Raw genomic sequence first — 18,019 nt, forward strand, 5'->3', positions numbered from 1 at the left:
TCTGGAGATCCAGAACAGCCACATGAAGCCAAAGTATGAGTTTTTGGCTACATTTCCTGCATCTGGGGTGTGAACTACAGCACATAATAAAAAGGACATAATATGAAGTAATGTATTGTCCCCTTGAGAAATGTGAACCAAGGATCAATGCATATTTTGATTTGTAATTTATACATTCTTTTCATGAGTTCCTGTGTGATCTTATTTTCTCAGCCTGTTTGGCTTTTTGGTAACTATCTGATGCATATTTTAGAAAGAGCAGTTTTGAAAGAACATTTCCTGTAGTCCAAAATCCATAATTATTCTGCATTTATTCTAATCAGGGCCTTAGTTATGTGCAAGAGTCCAAATATGTTGTATAAATAGCTTGACTGTTGTCCTGCCCTTAAATGAACTGAATTTGAATGTCACAGCATGAGAGAATATGAAAACATAGGGGGAGGAAGTGAGAGAGGAAAGGGCTGTATTTCTCTGGACTACGCTGAAGTTTGAATCTAAAGTTTTTGCTCTGAGTTCTTCTCTCCTTCCACTTTATAGTCCAGGCTCACAAAAAAAAAATCCATGTTTATTTGTCATAGTTTCCACCGACTAAACCCAACAGCAGATTAAAGTTGTGAGCACTGCTTCCTGGTATTTCCTTTTTTGAAGATTTTTTTTTTCCAGGCTACTTTTGAACTGGCTCCATGTTCACACACACACGCACTGACATTCACGGCGAGGTTACACCCAGCTGGTTCCTTCTCGAGGGTAAATTCTTGGGATTCGCAGCGTCCCAACAGCCGATTTCCCTTCCTTGCTGCTGGGGGAGGCAGGTTCGCTGGTTGCTGCCTTGGTGCTCACTGGCTGCCGCTGCTGGATCTTCCCCTGGAGGAGCCCGTCGCTTCTCTTCTAAAGCAAGTGCTTTTCTTTGGGCCCCGCGAGGCGAACAAGGCGAGGCAAGGAGGGGACATAGGGGATCCGGGATCAGCCTCTCCTGCCCCAGCAGCAGCCAGGATGCTCTGAGCCGGCGGCAGCAGCTGGGCCGAGGAATCCCGCCGGACTAGGCGCCCCGTGAGGAGGCCCCGCAGCGCCGCCCGGCAGTAGCAGTAGCAGTATGGGCAGCGGCAGCAGCAGGAGGAAGCGGGGCTGCAGCCCGGGCGCGCATCGCCCCGCAGGGGGCAGGGGCAGCAGCGCCCCCAGCGGCCAGGGCGGGGAGGCCAGTGGCGGCCCGGCGCCCGCCCCCACGAAGCTGCCTAGCAGCAGCCTGCGGCGGCCGGGCGCGGAGGCGGAGGCGGAGGACTCGGACTGGGAGCTGCTGGAGGCGGTGTTGGCTGAGTGCGAGGAGCCGGACGCGCTGCTCCCCACGGCCCGGGGCTCGGCTGCCCCCATCCAGGGCCCGCCCCCTCGAGGGCCCGCCGGGGACTCCTGGACCGGCCACGGCTGGGACTCGAGGGCGGCGGAAGCAGCAGCAGCAGCAGGGAGCGGCCCGGGCAGCGGGGCCGCTGGAGGGGACCTGCGGGTAAGTGACAAGGGCGGCGGGAGCAGAGCGGAGGCGAGGGAGGGGCCCAGCCAGCCCGGGGCCCAAGTAACGCTCCCCCTCCAGTCCCAGGGGCCAGCGCCCTGGGATCCAGCCAGCCCATCCTGCCCAGGACCCATTACTCTGGGATCCAGCCAGACCATCGTCCTGGGGCCCATCACCCTGAGATCCAGTCAGCCTGGCCCCAGCCAGCCCAGCTCCCTGGGACCTATGGCCTGGGATCCAGCCAGGGCTGCTGGAACAGATTTTATAGTGGGGGTGCTGATGATGGAATTTGGCATTTGTTTTTGGTGTTTATTACTACTGCTACAGGCCTGGGGGTGCCAAGCACCCTGAAAACCCTTAATTCCAGCACTGCTGGATCCAGCCAGCCTATCTGTCCAGGGCCTCAGCCAGCCCAGCCCTGGAGGCCCATCACCCTGAGATTAAACCAGCCTAGCCCAAGTAGCCCATCGCCATGGAACCCAACCAGTCTGGCTCCCCAGGGTTCATGTAACCTGTCCCTGGGACTCCATTACCCTAGGACCTACGCAGCCTATTCCTCTGAACCTCATGGCCCTGTGGTCCATGGTCCTGGGATCTAGCCATCCTATTCCCAAGGGCTCCAGCCAGCATATCCTCCCCAGTTTCTTCATCCCCCTATCCCTTCCAACCCATCTCTCTGGGCCCATTTAAATCGCTGGGCCTTGGGTCAACTGCCCCCTTTTCCCTGCCCCTGTTAGTGGCCCTGGGATTTATGACCCAGCGAGCCCGTTCCTACTGATACCCATTCCCTGCAAGCCCATCTCCCTGGGGTTCTTCCAGCACAATCCTCCCCCTCCCAACTCCATTCTACCCCATTGCCTGAGTGGAAAGCCAGCCCAGCCAGCCACCAAGGGCCCCAAGGCTGAAGATTCCAGTCAGCCCAGCCCTGCATACCCCTGGTGCCTCCTCTGGCCCATCCCCCCCCCCCAAATCCCCAGGAACCCATGCCTTTGGGTCTGCCCCATGAAAGTTCATCACCTAATAAGTCTTTAAAGTGCTTTTAAAGTGCCTATGACTGCTTTTGGGGGGATCCAGTGAGCCCTATCCCTCCAGGATCCCATCTAAGCCATTACCCTGAGGTCTGGCTCCCCAGGGTTCATGTAAGATTTCTCTGGGACCCCATTACCCTAGGACCCACACAGCCTATTCCTCTGAACCTCATGGCCCTGTGGCCCATGGTCCTGGGATCTAGCCATCCTATTCCAAAGGGCTCCAGCCAGCATTCCCCCCCCCCCCCCCCCAGTTTGGATTCCCACTCTACCCCAATTCCCTGGGATTCAGACAGCCTACCCTCTTTGGCACTTCCCTTGTAACCCCAGCTCTCTTATTTCCCTAGCAGGTCCCTATCTATTTGATCCCTTCTGGGAGTAGCCCATCTCCTTTGGGAGGGGGGTCCGAGCCAGCCCACTTCCTTAAATTCAATGCAGAATTGATTCCTGTAATGTCCAATGTTTTCTGCAGATCAGCCTTCCAAGCTATAGCCTCTTTCCTTTTGGTAAGGAAATTTGCATAGTTTAAATCTTTTAAATTCATCCTGTTACTCCTTGTTATGGTCCCTTCCCCATCTCTCTCCTTCAGCTAAACTTGTGGTGAGTACTTAGTTCCCTTTCCCGTGCAGGTTCTCAATTTAGGCACTGTGTACATTAGAAAGGCCTATCATTGTAATATCTATCAGTGTAGCTATTGGTTTTCCAAATCATATCATAGTTCTTTTTATCTTTCCTGATAAATCACTCCCTGCAGCCCTTTTATCATTTCTGTTGCTCTTCCCTGAATTCCTTATCGCTTTTAGAGGAAATATAATCATGAACGGATTATGCCAGTCTCAGTTTTCTGTGTTCCATTAAAAGTTTTTTCTTCCTTTGATTAATTCATTGTAAAAGTATCCTGGTATCATTAAATAAAACATAAAGCACAGCTCACATTTTTCCTTTGTTCGATCATGTAAGCAATAGTTTTGAACCTGACCATATCTATAAATACAGTACCTTTTAATGTTTGCCAGTCAACTGCAGTGAAAATAATAACTGAAAAAAGTCCCTCAATTCCTATTAAGCAACTACTGAATTTTCTTGTGAACACAACTAAAATTAACAGAGTTTTCTTCCTGTCCAACAAAGACAACATTATCTTCAATTTTTTATGTATGTATGTATGTATTTATTTAATTGTTTAATTAATTAAATATTTTTACCCCATATTTTAAAATATTCGAGGCAGCTTACAAAATTTTTTAAACACAATACAAATATATATATTAACATTTAAAATTCAAGACCCCAGAGTGACACAAAATCTGCTAAAAATATTGAGAAGAGGAACATACACATACAGACTCAAACACTCTTTATTATGATGCCAAGGTCACCAAAAAAATGATCTGTTTGTTAGATGCTTCCAGGGCCCACCCACAACATTTTGGCTCCTGAGGAAGGGAGCTCAAATGACGCCCCCATGTCCCCTCGTTTGGGCCAAAACTTTGAAAGGTCTCAATTCTGCCTTCTTCCTGTTCTACTCCTCTCATGGGACTGCTCTGCTACCTACATATGCACCAGCAGCAGACACAATTGTCTACACTCTGGGTCCTAGTGGCGCCCTCCCACAATCTGGCACCTGAGGCAGCTGCCTCAGTTCGCTTCATGGTAGGGCCAGCCCTGGATGCTTCTGTAGGAGGGACTATAACAATTGCGGGAATAAGCTAATCTTATTTTTTAATCTAACAAATATTTAGAATTCAGAAAACATTCCCCATCAAATGTCTAACAACTTTTAGGTTAGGCTAAATTGGCCTGACAGTCTCACTTTAAGATATTAACATTTTCATTACAAAACTCTGTTTTTCCAAGGGATAATTATATCTTTGATATAAATTTCTTAACAGCGTAATTCTTTTGTGAATAATCAGAATGGACACATGTACAGAAAAAAACCCTCAAAAAGGAATCTTCTTTATTCATTGTGAATTCTGGAAATGGAAAAAATAGAGGTCTAATATATTTTTCTTTGTTCTTATATCTCATATATACTCAATTTAAAATTTAGGTATGATCCTAGAACCCTTACTCACATAAGTAATTCTCACAAGCAATCTTACCCTTAAAGACTAAAGAATAAAGTTCTGCATTTTTGATCCAGCATGTGCTTGGTAGTGTTTTTAAAAATAAGACAGCTCAGTTGAAATTTGCTAGTATTTTAGCCTCTTACAAGCTCCTGCTGCTCTCGTTGCAGAATTTAGCTATGAAACATTGTACCTTTCTGCTCTTTCTAACTCAGTTTTGTCAGTACACGTATCCTTTACAGAAAGCATCAAGTAAGATTTATTTTAAAGTCTTTTTTTTATCTTTTCTGTTATTTATATAATTTTTATATCAAACCCTAGTGGCTATTCATGTCAATTGGATTTTCACTTAATTATTAATGAAGAATATTGACATATACACCAACATCATTAGGCTTCAGAGTTATCAATACACTGAGATGAATCAGGGTCAGTTCACAATTCTCAAAGCAATAGTTTCAAGCTAACTCTCTACAAACAAACTCACAGTAGGCAAGATTCTGATCCTCTGATTCATGACGATGACACCTTAAAAAGCAAGATAGTTCTCAGGATAGGAGAGGATGGCACTGTCTGGCTCTAAGGCAGGTCTGCATTGGTTCAAACTGAATACTTTTATAGCATACATTCTGCAGAAAGTGAGGAGCCACAAGAAACACCCCAGTGGGTTGGAGGCACCAATAGGCAGAGGCTTGTGCACCACTGGCTTGGAATAATGGGGAGCCTAGGATGAACCTGTGATTAGCTACCCTGACTTCAGAAGCGTCACTTGTGTCTACGAGGGGGGGAGGGAGGAGAGAGAAGGGTTTTCAGTTATGTTAACCTGACTCAATTGATCTAACACAATTGAGAAAACAACAAATAGTCTTGCAGCACCTTAGAGACCAACAGAAAATGTAGATCGTATCATGAGCTTTTGCTGGCATTTTTTGTTAGTCTCTAAGGTGCTGCAAGACTATTTGTCTTTTTTAAGTGTTTCCAGTTACAGACTGATAAGGCTACCCCTCTGAAACAATTGAGAAAAGTTCTCTCATCCCCTCCCAAGTCATTTGAAGAAAATCAAACAATTATGGGGGCTTTGCAAAGAGAATTAAATCGCTGGTTTGGTCAGGGTTTTCTGTTTGTTTTTGTTTTTCCTTTGCAATTTGGAGTGCTAAGCATTTTCATTTGAAAATTCCAAGCAGTTCTTGTACCTGGACTGGTATCATTCTGACTATACAGATAGGAAAACTGAGGCTAGTAGCAGCCTTAGGAATAGAACCCAAATTTCCTGATTCTTCCTCTTTTGGGACCCCTGGATACTGTGGACAGCAGTCACCATTGCTTTTTAAACTTCCATTTCATTTCAGCCACTCGCTCACTCGCCCATCTAGAGTCCAAGCGAGCACTCTTGTTTTTCTGTCTCACTTTTCTTTGCTCAACTCAAAAAGAATATTTGTGGTTTTACAAAGGCTGCCATAGTACAGTACATGGTGGCAGCTCTCTATGGAAACCAGAAAGAACTGTGATACCATGGCCTCATTCATCATGCTCCTGGCTTCCCACCATGGAAAAATGTGCAGGCAACGTTTTTTATAATAGCTTTCCTTGCAGCTTTATAGTACCTACTTTAGAGACATAAAATGATTACAGTACATTACAATGCTGCATAGGGAATGGAATAGTTAATGGTAAATATACAGTACTTGGTAGACATGGCTCAATGGATTATAATGTACTTTTAAAAACCTGATTTAATCAGAAAGGTAGTGTGTGCTATTTACATCCAGAGAAATGCCCTTTCCATAGATTTATGTGAAACAGTGTCACCTTGTGGCTAGATAGCTAAATCGTACTTATGCTCTGTATTTTGTATGGATAGTCCAAAGAGAAGCATTGCACGAGTGTGTACATGTGTACACAAACACACTTTTTATAATATTATATCAAGATCCTTTTACATTGGTGCTAAATAGTGTTCCTTTTCTTGTTGAGATACTTATTTTTAAAGTGGAAATAAGTAATGTCTTTTATTCAACACTATTAAATGTAGTTTTCGACATTTAAAAGTTACTGGTAGTGGTCAAAAGTGTCCTCAAATCAAGTCACTCACTCCATGACCAAAAGACTAAAAAACATATTGTAGAGAATAATCCTGCATTGGCAGGGGGATGGACTAGATGACCTAATAAATAGATCTTTTCCAGATCTAACATCTGTGATTCCATCAACTCCTGGCTACAGCTGGGGGAGTAGTGGAAAATCCAAACAAATTCAGAAGTTTTCAAACTGCACAACTCCCCTACTTAATATCCAGGGTTGGATCTTGATGATCCAGAACTGAACATTTCACTTTTTGTGTGTATGGATCACAAGCTACTAGTTTTAACAGAAATTTGCACTTTGGCCAATGGATGAGCAGACTGGTAATTGTGTTCAAAAGCTTCAGAGGCTAGCCAAGTTAGTCTGTAATTGGAAAAGCTTAATTTTTGGTAATTGTGTTATCTTAACTAAAAAGAATGCTGCTTTCAAAGGCTTTATCTACACTGCAGAGTTTTTGCTCAAGAAGCTTTTGCAAGAGATCCTCCGCAAAAACTTCTTGTGCAAAAGCACATCAACACCTCAAAAATGCATCGCAAAAGCTCTGTGGTTTTGCACAAGAGAGAGTCCACACTGCATGGACACTCTTGCACAAGAAAGCTCTGATGGCCATTCACAGAATGGCCATCAGAGCACCTGTACTTTTTCTGATACGCTCTTTTTGTGCAAGAAACCCCTGCGGAGCATCCACACATGCCATTTTGCGCAAGAGCAGTAGCACAAAAATGAGTTATTCCTTGTGGGGAGTAGAATAACTCTACTGGCAAAAGCCCTCTGTCCTATCTATTTACTGTATTTTTTTTTTGCACAAAAATGCGCTTGAGGTGTGGATGCGCCGTCAGTTTTTGCACAAAAATGGCTGTGTTTGTGCAAAAACTTTGTAGTGTAGACATAGCCAAAGAGCTAATCATGTCATCTCAGCAAAGCTGTGCTGCACTGTGGCCACTGGGATGCAGTGCTACACAATGGCCATTGGGATACAGATGTAGTTTTTCTATCAACATCACTCTCTGGTCTTTAAGAAGAGTTTGGTTCACTTAGCTGCTTCTGTCCCGTAAATGATTGCTGATCTAGAGCAAAAAAAATGAAGGGTGGGAAGGAGGGTGTTTACCAGAAAAAAATTCAAAGATCTGAAACATTTGACAGGAAGGTTTCTCTGTTTGGGAGCCCCCCACATTCCCTGAGCAGAGCACCTGCCAAGCATCTTTCATTACACTCCTGGGTTGGCTGCAGGATGCATCTGCAGACTGGTGAGATGTGCCCCTTTCCAGCCTTGAGTGCTCTCATTATTGCCTGGGATTGTCACATCTGGTTACATACTAGGCAAAATTCACCCTTACAGTAACTCTGACTTCAGTGGAGTTTCACTGATCTACCCAGTTCTAATGATTTGTATCCCAGCCAAACTCAACATCATGTGCCAAAACCTTTCCCACCTGGAAATAAAATGTAAAGAAAATAAGGAGGAGGGTATGGAAGAATTAGAAGGATGGCTGAAAGCTGCATTATGTGATGCTGACATGATTTAACTTTTTACTGTAATAGGAGAGGCACCAAACAACCCAGTAATTATTTGTTTAACTGCAGTACTGAGACCCACTAGTATTCAAGCCTTGTGCATCACATTAACCCACTTAAAACATTAGTGTAAGTTAGCTGCTGCATGCGCACCATAAAAATTACAACTAACATAAACACACCTGTTGGAGTTAGATTTCATTCTATGTCTATTTCATGCCTTACTTAGTGGAACTGCTGCTAAGATCATCTCCTTCTCCTGGTCACTCTGACCATGCTATTTTGCCCATCTGGGAAGAACTGAGAGCAGACAGAAGCATGAGCAAAGACATGAGGGTGTAGACTATACTTTACCTTCCTCTCTTTTAGTTTCCCAGGAGATTACATAGCAGTAGATACCTAAGAACTAGGGGGCACCAAATTAAACTAATGGGCAGCAGGTTTAAAACAAATAAAAGGAAGTTCTTCTTCACACAGCGCATAGTCAGTCTGTGGAACTCCTTGCCTGAGGAGGTTGTGAATGCTAGGACTATAACAAGATTTAAAAGAGAACTAGATAAATTCATGGAGGTTAAGTCCATAGATGGCTATTAACCAGTACGGGTAAGGAATGGTGTCACTAGCCTCTGTTTGTCAGAGTGTGGAGATGGATGGCAGGAGAGAGATCGCTTGATCATTACCTGTTCGATTCACTCCCTCTGGGACACCTGGCATTGGCCGCTGTTGGCAGACAGGGTACTGGTCTAGATGGACCTTTGGTCTGACTCAGTATGGCCATTCTTATGTTCTTACCTATGTATACTAATACATATTTCTCTTGGGAAACAAGTATTATTGCTGAAAGATCTTTACAGAAGGTAGGAGCTAATTTGGCATCATGAAGCAGGTTTTACTAACTCAAGACAATCCTGATGACTGACTAATTCTCTCTTCTGCCCACATAACATGTTCAGGGTGGGGGAGTTAGCTACGGGGGAAGATCTATTGTGTACACACACTTAAAACATCCTGCATCCTCCTGCCTAGAAAAGTGTTGGAAGCTGGGAATGTTGGCTACATTCTCCCAGATCAAAGAGCAGTCAAATGTGCCTAGAAGTGTGTTTTCCCATTCAGTGCTCATGATTAACACTATCATTGGAATGAAGAACTCATGACAGCTTAACAACTGGGGGGAGAGATTCATGCCTGCTTGTGCCAGGAGCTGCACCCTCTCTGTCCACCCAAGGAAGGGATTAGCCTGAGAGAGAGCAGACTATTTTTAGTACTGCCTTCTTACCGGGCTACTGCAAGGGATGCCAGGTCTGTGCTGTTGGAGGGCAAGTCACAGGGCCCTTCTGTTTCTCATCCAGGAACAATGTTACCTATTCTTTGGGTGCTTTTCTGGTCCTTTGTAGTGGAGGGGGTGATGTGATGCAAAGCACCCCTTTGGCAGATTGTCTTCCTCCTATGGCCTTGCACCTGGAGTTCAGCCGGAGGCTCTGGCCCTTTGTCTCTAATGAGAATCGCCTGCGTGCTAAGATGGTACATTCCAATGTTCCACAGCAGCAGAGACAGGAAAGGGAAGGTCTCTAACTTTCCCAGACAGACGGACAGACCAGAAGCCATTGCTGCAAGTGGTGTCTAGTTCATCCAGTCGGGAAAGTTAGCAACGCTAACAGGAACTCTGGTTCTCCATTCTGAGTAACAGCTTCCTGTCAGACCATAGACACTGACTCTAGGGGTGTTCCAGGGTGTTACACAATACGTCCACAGGGCATGTGTTTCACCAAGTTTATTGTTTTTATGCCCTTTACCCGCCCCCAGTGCACCCAATATCCCTTCCACTCGAATAAGCCGGCGCCCGCCCTCGTCCGAATGAGGTTGCCGTTAGTCTCTTTTATCAGGACCGGAGTGCCGTTAGCTACCCGTGCCATAGGGGCTGTGACTCTGGTTTACCTCCATGCCACTTAGAAAGGTTTAGTTGGGGGGGGAGGGGCAGGGTAGGGGGTCCCAGGCCCACCCTCAATCCCGCGTTCTGGCCCAGGGCCCTAAGGTGGGGATCCAATCTCCCCTATCTGGCTGACGGGGGAGTCGCCCCTAAACACGTCAGCCTGCGGGCTTCACAACCCCGCCCTGGGCCACTTCCTACCCACCTCCAGAGTTCTTTCTACCTCCGTTCCCGCTTCCTCCATCTATGTCCACCTCACCTCCTTGCTCATTCTCACCCCTCGCCCTTCACTCTCCCAGTTCCAGCTGTTTCCTCCCTTTTGAATTCCCCACCGACCGCAAGCCACCAGCGGCGGGGTTCCGGCGGATCAGCTGTTCCGCCGGCGCTCCCTCCTCGTGTGATGTCATCCTCCCACGCCACCTCCCGCAGGTTCCGTGCTCACACCGCTTCTCCTGCGGCCCTGGCTGACCCCACAGTGCCAGCTTAACGCCGGTCTGAGTGAAGGGCATGTTCGCTCCATGATCCCCCTTTGCTGGGGCCGAACAGGCGCTGCGCTGCCGCCACCTCTCCCACGCCCGTGGCTGGCCACACAGCGTCAGCAGTGCACTGGCCTGAGTGCGGGGTGCACTCTCCCCGTCACACAGGGCTCAAGCATCTTCCCCCAAAAAGAGGTGCTCAGCACCCATACAGACAGATTAATCTTCTTTGGGCCCTGGTGCCTGGACTGTGCACTCCCGCCACCCCCAGCTCTGCCCACACTCTGCCCTGAGGCTCAGCATCTTCCTCCCTCCCCACCCAAAGTCCTGACCTTGAGTTCCACCCCACTTGGCCTTTTTTATTCAAGACCTTACCTGCCACTCACACTGAGGGGGAGGAGGGAGTGGAGAGGAGAATCCACTGCCAAAAGCCAAAATCAGCAGCTAGATGACAGATTGCTCCGTAAAACATTACCACCAATACCTCATCCGTGTAGAGAGTCATGGGGAGCAGTTTTCTCTGTTCTTCCATAAAATGTGTAGATGGTGCCAAATTCTCAATTTCTCCATGCAGTCCCCATCGATGGGCCTCTACTTGTGCGACTGCTTCGTGTCAGGCTAGGAAGTCTTCTCAGGCCAAACAGCATTGCTAAAAAAAAAATGTGTAATTTTCCTGGTGGCCTGTGTGAAAGAAATTGGGAGTCAGATTTTTAAAGGTCCGTAGGCACTAAGCTGCATCTTTAGACACCTAAAGACCTTTAAAAATCTGGCTCCTAGTTACTAATGGGTCGACCAGTGCCCTTATCATCAAAGCCACTGTCACCCATTTGCCTATCTTTAGGCAGTCATAGCAGAGAGAGGCCAAGGATTTGTAAGGTCATGGGGACCTGACATCCATCCCAGCCTGGAGGCAATCAGTACTCACCATTTGTCTGCATACATATTTTTCACTAGTGTAACAAAATCAGTATTTAAAACAGCAATAGTGAAGTCAGTGAACACCCCTTATGTGGTCAAAAGCTGTACTCAAACAAACTACCTCCAGGCACCGGGGTTGCCCAGATCTAACTAAATTGGGGCCAAGGTCAATTTAATTAACTTGGTGCAAAATACTCCTGTATCTGGGCTGGAATTAAAACAGGTGACTAAGGGTGTATATAACTACACTGCCATCACAGTGCGTGAATGTATTTCAAATAGATAAAAGGCCAGCTCAGATAATCAATCTGCATTGGGTACCAGAGCAGCAGAAGCAGTGCCCGTTTCTATGTGGGTTAGTCCTGTAAGTAAATTACCTGGGCTTCTGGGTAGGTTTGTACAGCCCTTGTTTCTGTAGCTTCACAGTTCAGGTAGCCTAGCTAGCAAGATTAAGAGTATATCAGTACTACAAGGCTATGTCTAGACTGGCATGATTTTCCGCAAATGCTTTTAACTGAAAAGTTTTTCCGTTAAAAGCATTTGCGGAAAAGAGCGTCTAGATTGGCACAGATGCTTTTGCACAAAAGCACTTTTTGCGGAAAAGCATCCGTGCCAATCTAGACACGGTTTTGGGCAAGAAAGCCCCGATTGCCATTTTCACCATCAGGGCTTTTTTGCGCAAAACAGTCCTCCCCTGTCCTACACTGGCCCTCTTGCGCAAATACATTTGCGCAAGAGGGCTTATCCCTGAGTGGGAGCATCATAGTATTTGCACAAGAAGACTGACAATCTTACATTAGATCGTCAGTGTTCTTGCGCAAATTCAAGCAGCCAGTCTAGACGTAGCCCATGTGTTTTAGTGGCACAAAGTAGACACTACAGTGACAGAAAGGATGTTTCATCACTGTGGGAACTCCAGCTCCTTAGCAGTAGTAGCTAAGTCAATGGAAGACACTTGACCTAGCTGCATCTACAGTAGTGATGTAATAGTATAGTTGATTAGCCAATAAGCAAAAGTTTATCAGTTAATGCTATAGACTACACGCATTCCTCCCCCCCCATCCCCAGTAATTTTTTTTAGCAGGTTGGCCAGCAGCCCAGCTTAGTTCCGGCTTACACTAGGTCTGGGACTTACCCCTACTGAGGCCCTGCATTTAAAGTGCATTAGGAGTCGAGCAGACAGGCAGCCTGGCTCAGTTCCAGCTTGGGCCAGGTCCAGGAGCTCAGACACTCCCTACCCCTGGACAGGGGCTGCTGCCACCCCATGCTACCGTCTCTGTATCAGAGGCAGCAGTGTGGGGTGACAGGCAGCCGGTCTGCAAGGGGAGCTGGTTTTTAAACTGGTTCCCGTTGGGGATCAGCTCCTGCCCAACATGCCATGCTGCTACCTCTGATACAGAGGCAACAGCATGGAATGGCAGGGAGCAACTCTGGAGTGGGGCTGGAGTGCACTGGCTGCCGCCCACCCTCGGGGACTGTAGAATAGTTGAGTAACTGATAAGAATTCATGAGGTTAACTGAATATTCAATTAACCGATATTTAACATTCCTAATCTATAGGGGGGGTGAGTTGCCCAGTGCTGCACATAACATGACATTTTTCACATTCCTGAGCTATGTAGCTAGGTCAAGCTAACATTTTAGGTGTGCCCCAGGCCTAAAGCTATCTCAAGTATGTCACACCCAGTGTAGGCGTACCCTAATGTAAGGTGCTGCACCCCAGTAAGTATATTTCAAGCCATCTCAGCCTGAAAAGCCAAGCACAGCTAAATGACAGGCTATAAAGTGGAGAGGAGGCTTTAGTGTTATGCTATAATTGTTTTCCTTTGCCCTCTCATTTTTCCAGGGAAATCCTTTTCTTTTTCCTTCTCTGGAGACAAAGCTACTTTTTCATTTTCCTGAAAAGAAAATGAAAGCTGGGGCCAAAACCTTATGCAGGTTTGTCCATTTCACCTGAGCTGGACGCTTCCTCTGAATCAGGGTTGGCCAATTCAGGACTATTGTTCAAAAATTCAGATTGGCCTGGCTGGGTAAGACTCTTACTGGAAGCCACCCAGCCTTCTGTAAGAGCAAACAGACAGAAGGAATTGGGGGAAGAAAGATGAAAAGGAACATTCTAGCTTTGACATTGTTCTCAACAGTATAGCACATCTCCATGAGGCTGCTGAATTTTCATTTTATTTCAAATCCATGTCATTGGGCCTAAACAAATCCCAGGTCTGATCATGTCTGAGTAAGTTTTAACTAATTCAGATTTGGCTGACCTCAGACTCTGTGCTTTGAGAAATCCCATGATTCATACACTCTTCAATTCTGGGAACTTGGGACCTGGGTGTTGTATTCCCAGGAGCCGTGCACGGAAAGGCCCTTGTATGAAATAGTGTAGAGTCAGAGAGTTGTGTGGTAGCACTTTCCTGAACCTCAGAGATCTACATGGGAATATAGAGCAGGTGAGAGGACAGGGACAGGCCAATTAAGGTGAGTATTCATTGTCCCACTTGCCAGTCCTGCAGAGATCCACCCAGAAGGATGCTACACTCAGATCCACCCAGAAGGATGCCAGTCCAGTATTTCAGTGCCCACTCCCACCTCCTGTGTTGAGGCTTTCTCTTAAAGGCACCCTTCAAAGACCAGCTGCTAGTTCTGAAAACCCAATGCACTGAAGTGAGAAGGCACATGGGTAGGGGGTCACTAGAACCATGGACAGCTCAGAGGGACAGGCTCTCTGCTCAGTGGTGCTCGAATAATTTTTAGAGTAGGGGTGCTGAGCTGCACCCTTCTCTTTCCCGTGTCCTCACCCCTCCCTGCTCCAAGCTGGGGCCACAGCTGGAGTCTGCTGCAGAGCCCCAGGCCTAGGTCTGGCAGCTGGGATGGGCAGCAGTGGAGAAACCAGGACTGCAGGTATCTGAGCCCCCAGGCACTGGCTGGCGGCCAGGATCACGGAGCCGCTGAGCATAGACTGGCAGCTAGGTTCCTGATGCAGGACCAGTGGTGGAGACACTGGGCCCAAAATCTGGGGATGCTACAGCACCCCCACACATCCTGATTTCTGTGCCTATGTTTTTGCTTGGATGGTTTGACTCTCTCAGGATCCATGCAGATATCTGTGGATCCCAGGATGTAGGCATTGGCCCCACACATGTTCCACAGGGAGCAAATCACCCCCCCCCCCCCGAATAAAGGGGATCCTTGCAAAGATTTCTTACCTTCTGTCCTCCCTTGTATGTTTCCTGTGGAGGGTGGGGGCCCAGTCCATCTCTAATTAAAGAAAAGATGGACTGAGAACAGGAAACTCTTACCACATCAATTTTTCTCTTTTCTCACAGAAACCAGGAATATTCAAGGCAGCTTTCTTCCTTCAATCCCTGTTCAATATACGCTCCCTAACTCTAAACAGCAACACTGCAGAACCAGGAACATGGAAGGCAGTGCTTCCATTTTTAAAAAATAGAACTGCACGGTATTGCTGCAGCATTTCAGAGAGTGTTTCCTTCACTGCTTCTGCACTGCTTGCTTCCACCTGACTCTCCAGTCGCTCTTCGCAGTAACATCCCCAAAATGTGTATTAACTGGTGCTGGACAATCATGAGAAAAAACATTTGTAAATGGGATTTCCCCTCCCTTGCACCTGCTGTCCTTTTACATTGTTTTTCATAAACATTTGTGCAAGTCAAGTTTCATCCTTTAGCAGAAAATGAATGCTGGGCCTGGTCCAAGATGTGTAGGGTCACAGATTAAGTCAGCGCTCAGCGAGAGAGTTGATGCCAGTACTGCCTGTTCAGGGCATAGCAATACAACTGTAACTATAGGTGCCAGTTGTAGGAGCGATTCATGGTTTGTACCTGGCAGGAGGTGCTTCTCCTCAGGGACATGTTCAGACTAGTCAGAGAAGAATCAGAGCAGCTTTCTTTTTAACTTTTTCTTTAATCACATCACTACTCTGAGCCTCAATTTATCCATTTTTGAACTGGGCATTATAATGTTTACTTCCCTCAAGGAAATTAGGAGGTGTAATTAATTAATTAATGTTTAATGATTTCATATCCTCAGATCAAAGGCACCTACCCAGGCTCCTTAGATGCTGAAGGTGACCTAGTGAGGTTTTTATAACTAAAAGCCAACAGACCTGTTTCTCACACCTTGGGAATCTTAATTGCCTTCACTGAGATTGCACAGAATGCTAAAGCAGGGCCTGCGTGGCTCTTCACATGCTATATATTCGCAAACATTGTATTTCAATAGCATAACATTGCTCCATTTATTCTTTCCAAGGCCTCCCTAATAAGAAGCACACAGGACCCAGAGAACAACACCTCCACCAACGTGTAAGTAGCATGTCACTGTGACGTTTGGCAGAAAGGCACATCTTCCTTTCACGTTACAACTTTAGTACCGGGTGTGGCAGTAGCAAATCACTTCAGTAGCACATAGTGTGTGTCTCAGGGTAGAGAAGGTCCCTGCCTCATCTGCCCCATGACACGTCCCTTTGGACCACCCACATCTTCACTGCTACTTCCCACCAAGCTCTGAAGGAGCACAGATCTCAGCCTCAGAGGTTTAATGAAGGCCAAAGCTAAGTGGCACTGTGACTCCATTGGCTGGGTTACAATGTCTGGGGCAGTGCCCAGCCCCATGGGACAGGAGCTGAACCATTGTTGAGGGGCAAATGCGGTTGAAAAATGTCTGTGGCTGCCTGTTCCAAAGTCAGGAGGTATATTAGTAACCCATTCAATGGAATAGGCTGAGCTTAGACATTGGCTGGAAGCAGTTGCAATTGGTTGGAAGCAGTTACAGATCCTCAACTACCTGGCCCAATGGTACATTAGAGCAGCTGAGGACCCACTTTAACTTCTGTGCCTCTAGTTATAGTGATGCAAGATCAGGATAGTAGAGCTCTGCTTTAGCTGACCAGTCCCACCCAGGCGCTGGCCCCAAAATTCTCCTGATACCCCCCATCTCTTGCTTAACACTGGAACTGGCTGATACAGGAGCTGCCAGCTTTCTTCCACCCAAGAATTCTCTTAAGCAAGAGGAATTCTCTCCTGGTCATCTCTGGCTGTTTAAGCAGCACAAAGTGGCCTTAGCAGACCAGAGAACTCAGACTTTTATAGCAGAGTGTTTCATTTCTGCAGGACAGTATCCGTTTCATCCCTATTACATTCTAGAGAACATTTCCATGAGGGTTGCGGGAAAAAGAATAAAAGGCTATGGTGCTGTTTGCCTTTTTCCAGCCTTGCCCCAGTCCAGTGGGTCTCAAACTTGGTTTTTTTGGCAGACCACTTGAAAATTGCTGATGGTCTTGGCAGACCACTTTGCGATCTTTCTAAATGTTGTTTGTACCATTAGCTAACATTGTAAAGCTCTCTGATAAATACACCATATAAAAATCTTTTAGTAATTAATGCTTTTTTGTTCTATAAATAAAAGCACACAACTCAAACTTTCGTATCAGTAGGAGTCTCTCTCCCTCACCATGGGACCCCCCAACTGGAGGCTAGGAAGGAGGCTGTCTCTCCTTGGAAGCTGCACCCCTAAAGCTGAGGAAAATCGCCTTTCTTTGGCTGCCTCAGTCCTGCATGTCCCAAATTCCTCTCACTCCAACTACCTCCTATTTTCCCTATCTCAGCTCATTACTCACTCCCAACTATCCTCTATTCCCCTTACATGTGAGGGTCCAGGCATCTAATTAGTGGAACCACATCTCTGAGCCATTAATTAGGTGGGCAGCCCTTCGTTTTCTTATGTGGCTGCCCAGGTGCTCATCATAGAGAGAACTATCTGTGGACCACCTGAATAGAGCTCATGGACCACTGGTGGCCCCCGGACCACAGCTTGAGACACTCTGCCCAACCTATCAGTGTTATGCTCCATCCTGTTCAGTCATTCATGGATGATTGTTGAAAAAGAAAAATAGTTGGCAGCTGATGTGTTTTGCAGTGTGTTGGGCTTTTTATTTAGAGAGTTTCTCTCATCTAAAGGTCACAGTGAAGACTAAGGCCATATCTACATTACCACTTATGTCAGCAAAACTTATGTTGCTTAGGGGTGTTGAAAAACACATTCCTGAGTGAAAGAAGTTTTGCCAGCATAAGTGGAAACATGTACGGTACTGTGTTAGTGGGAAAGCTTCTACCATCACAACAGCTACTGCCACTTGTTGACATATCCTAAGTTATGGAAACACTAATAGAAACAACTAAATGTTTTGTAGGTCTCCAAGTGGAAACTTGGAAATTTAGCCAGGGGCTATTCTGTATTCATATTAACCTAGCAGAGCGCCATTCACTTGGTCTGTAATCAGTAAATCACATCCCAGCTGTGGGTTTAAGTCATATTTCTATGTTTCCCCTTTCTATTGCAAAGTATTTGGGCCAGGATTACTGCTAAATACCTCTTGTTGCCAGTAAAATTTGTAGTTGAAGAAATTATGCAAAGGAAATTAACAGCCTCTCTGGTAGGAAATTCACATGACCTGTCTGCCATGCCAGTTGGCTTGTTTGAAA

The 18,019-nt window shown here is 46.3% G+C and overlaps 1 protein-coding gene across 2 annotated transcripts in view; it reads left to right on the plus strand.

The window, feature by feature from the left end:
• The first annotated feature begins 337 nt into the window (after nucleotides 1-337).
• CYS1 (cystin 1) overlaps nucleotides 338-18,019 on the plus strand; it is a 30,959-nt gene continuing 13,277 nt past the window's right edge. Inside the window, exons 1-2 of one of the 2 annotated variants that reach the window (XM_025184939.2) lie at nucleotides 338-1,498; nucleotides 15,789-15,841. In XM_025184939.2, coding sequence (XP_025040724.2) covers nucleotides 1,094-1,498; nucleotides 15,789-15,841 — 458 coding nt within the window. In that variant the 5' untranslated portion in view covers nucleotides 338-1,093. The remainder of the gene's footprint in view (nucleotides 1,499-15,788; nucleotides 15,842-18,019) is intronic. The other variant, XM_006123605.4, reaches the window with a different exon arrangement.

This window comes from Pelodiscus sinensis, chromosome 3 (assembly GCF_049634645.1).
Source record: "Pelodiscus sinensis isolate JC-2024 chromosome 3, ASM4963464v1, whole genome shotgun sequence".
Classification (NCBI taxonomy): Eukaryota; Metazoa; Chordata; order Testudines; family Trionychidae; genus Pelodiscus; species Pelodiscus sinensis.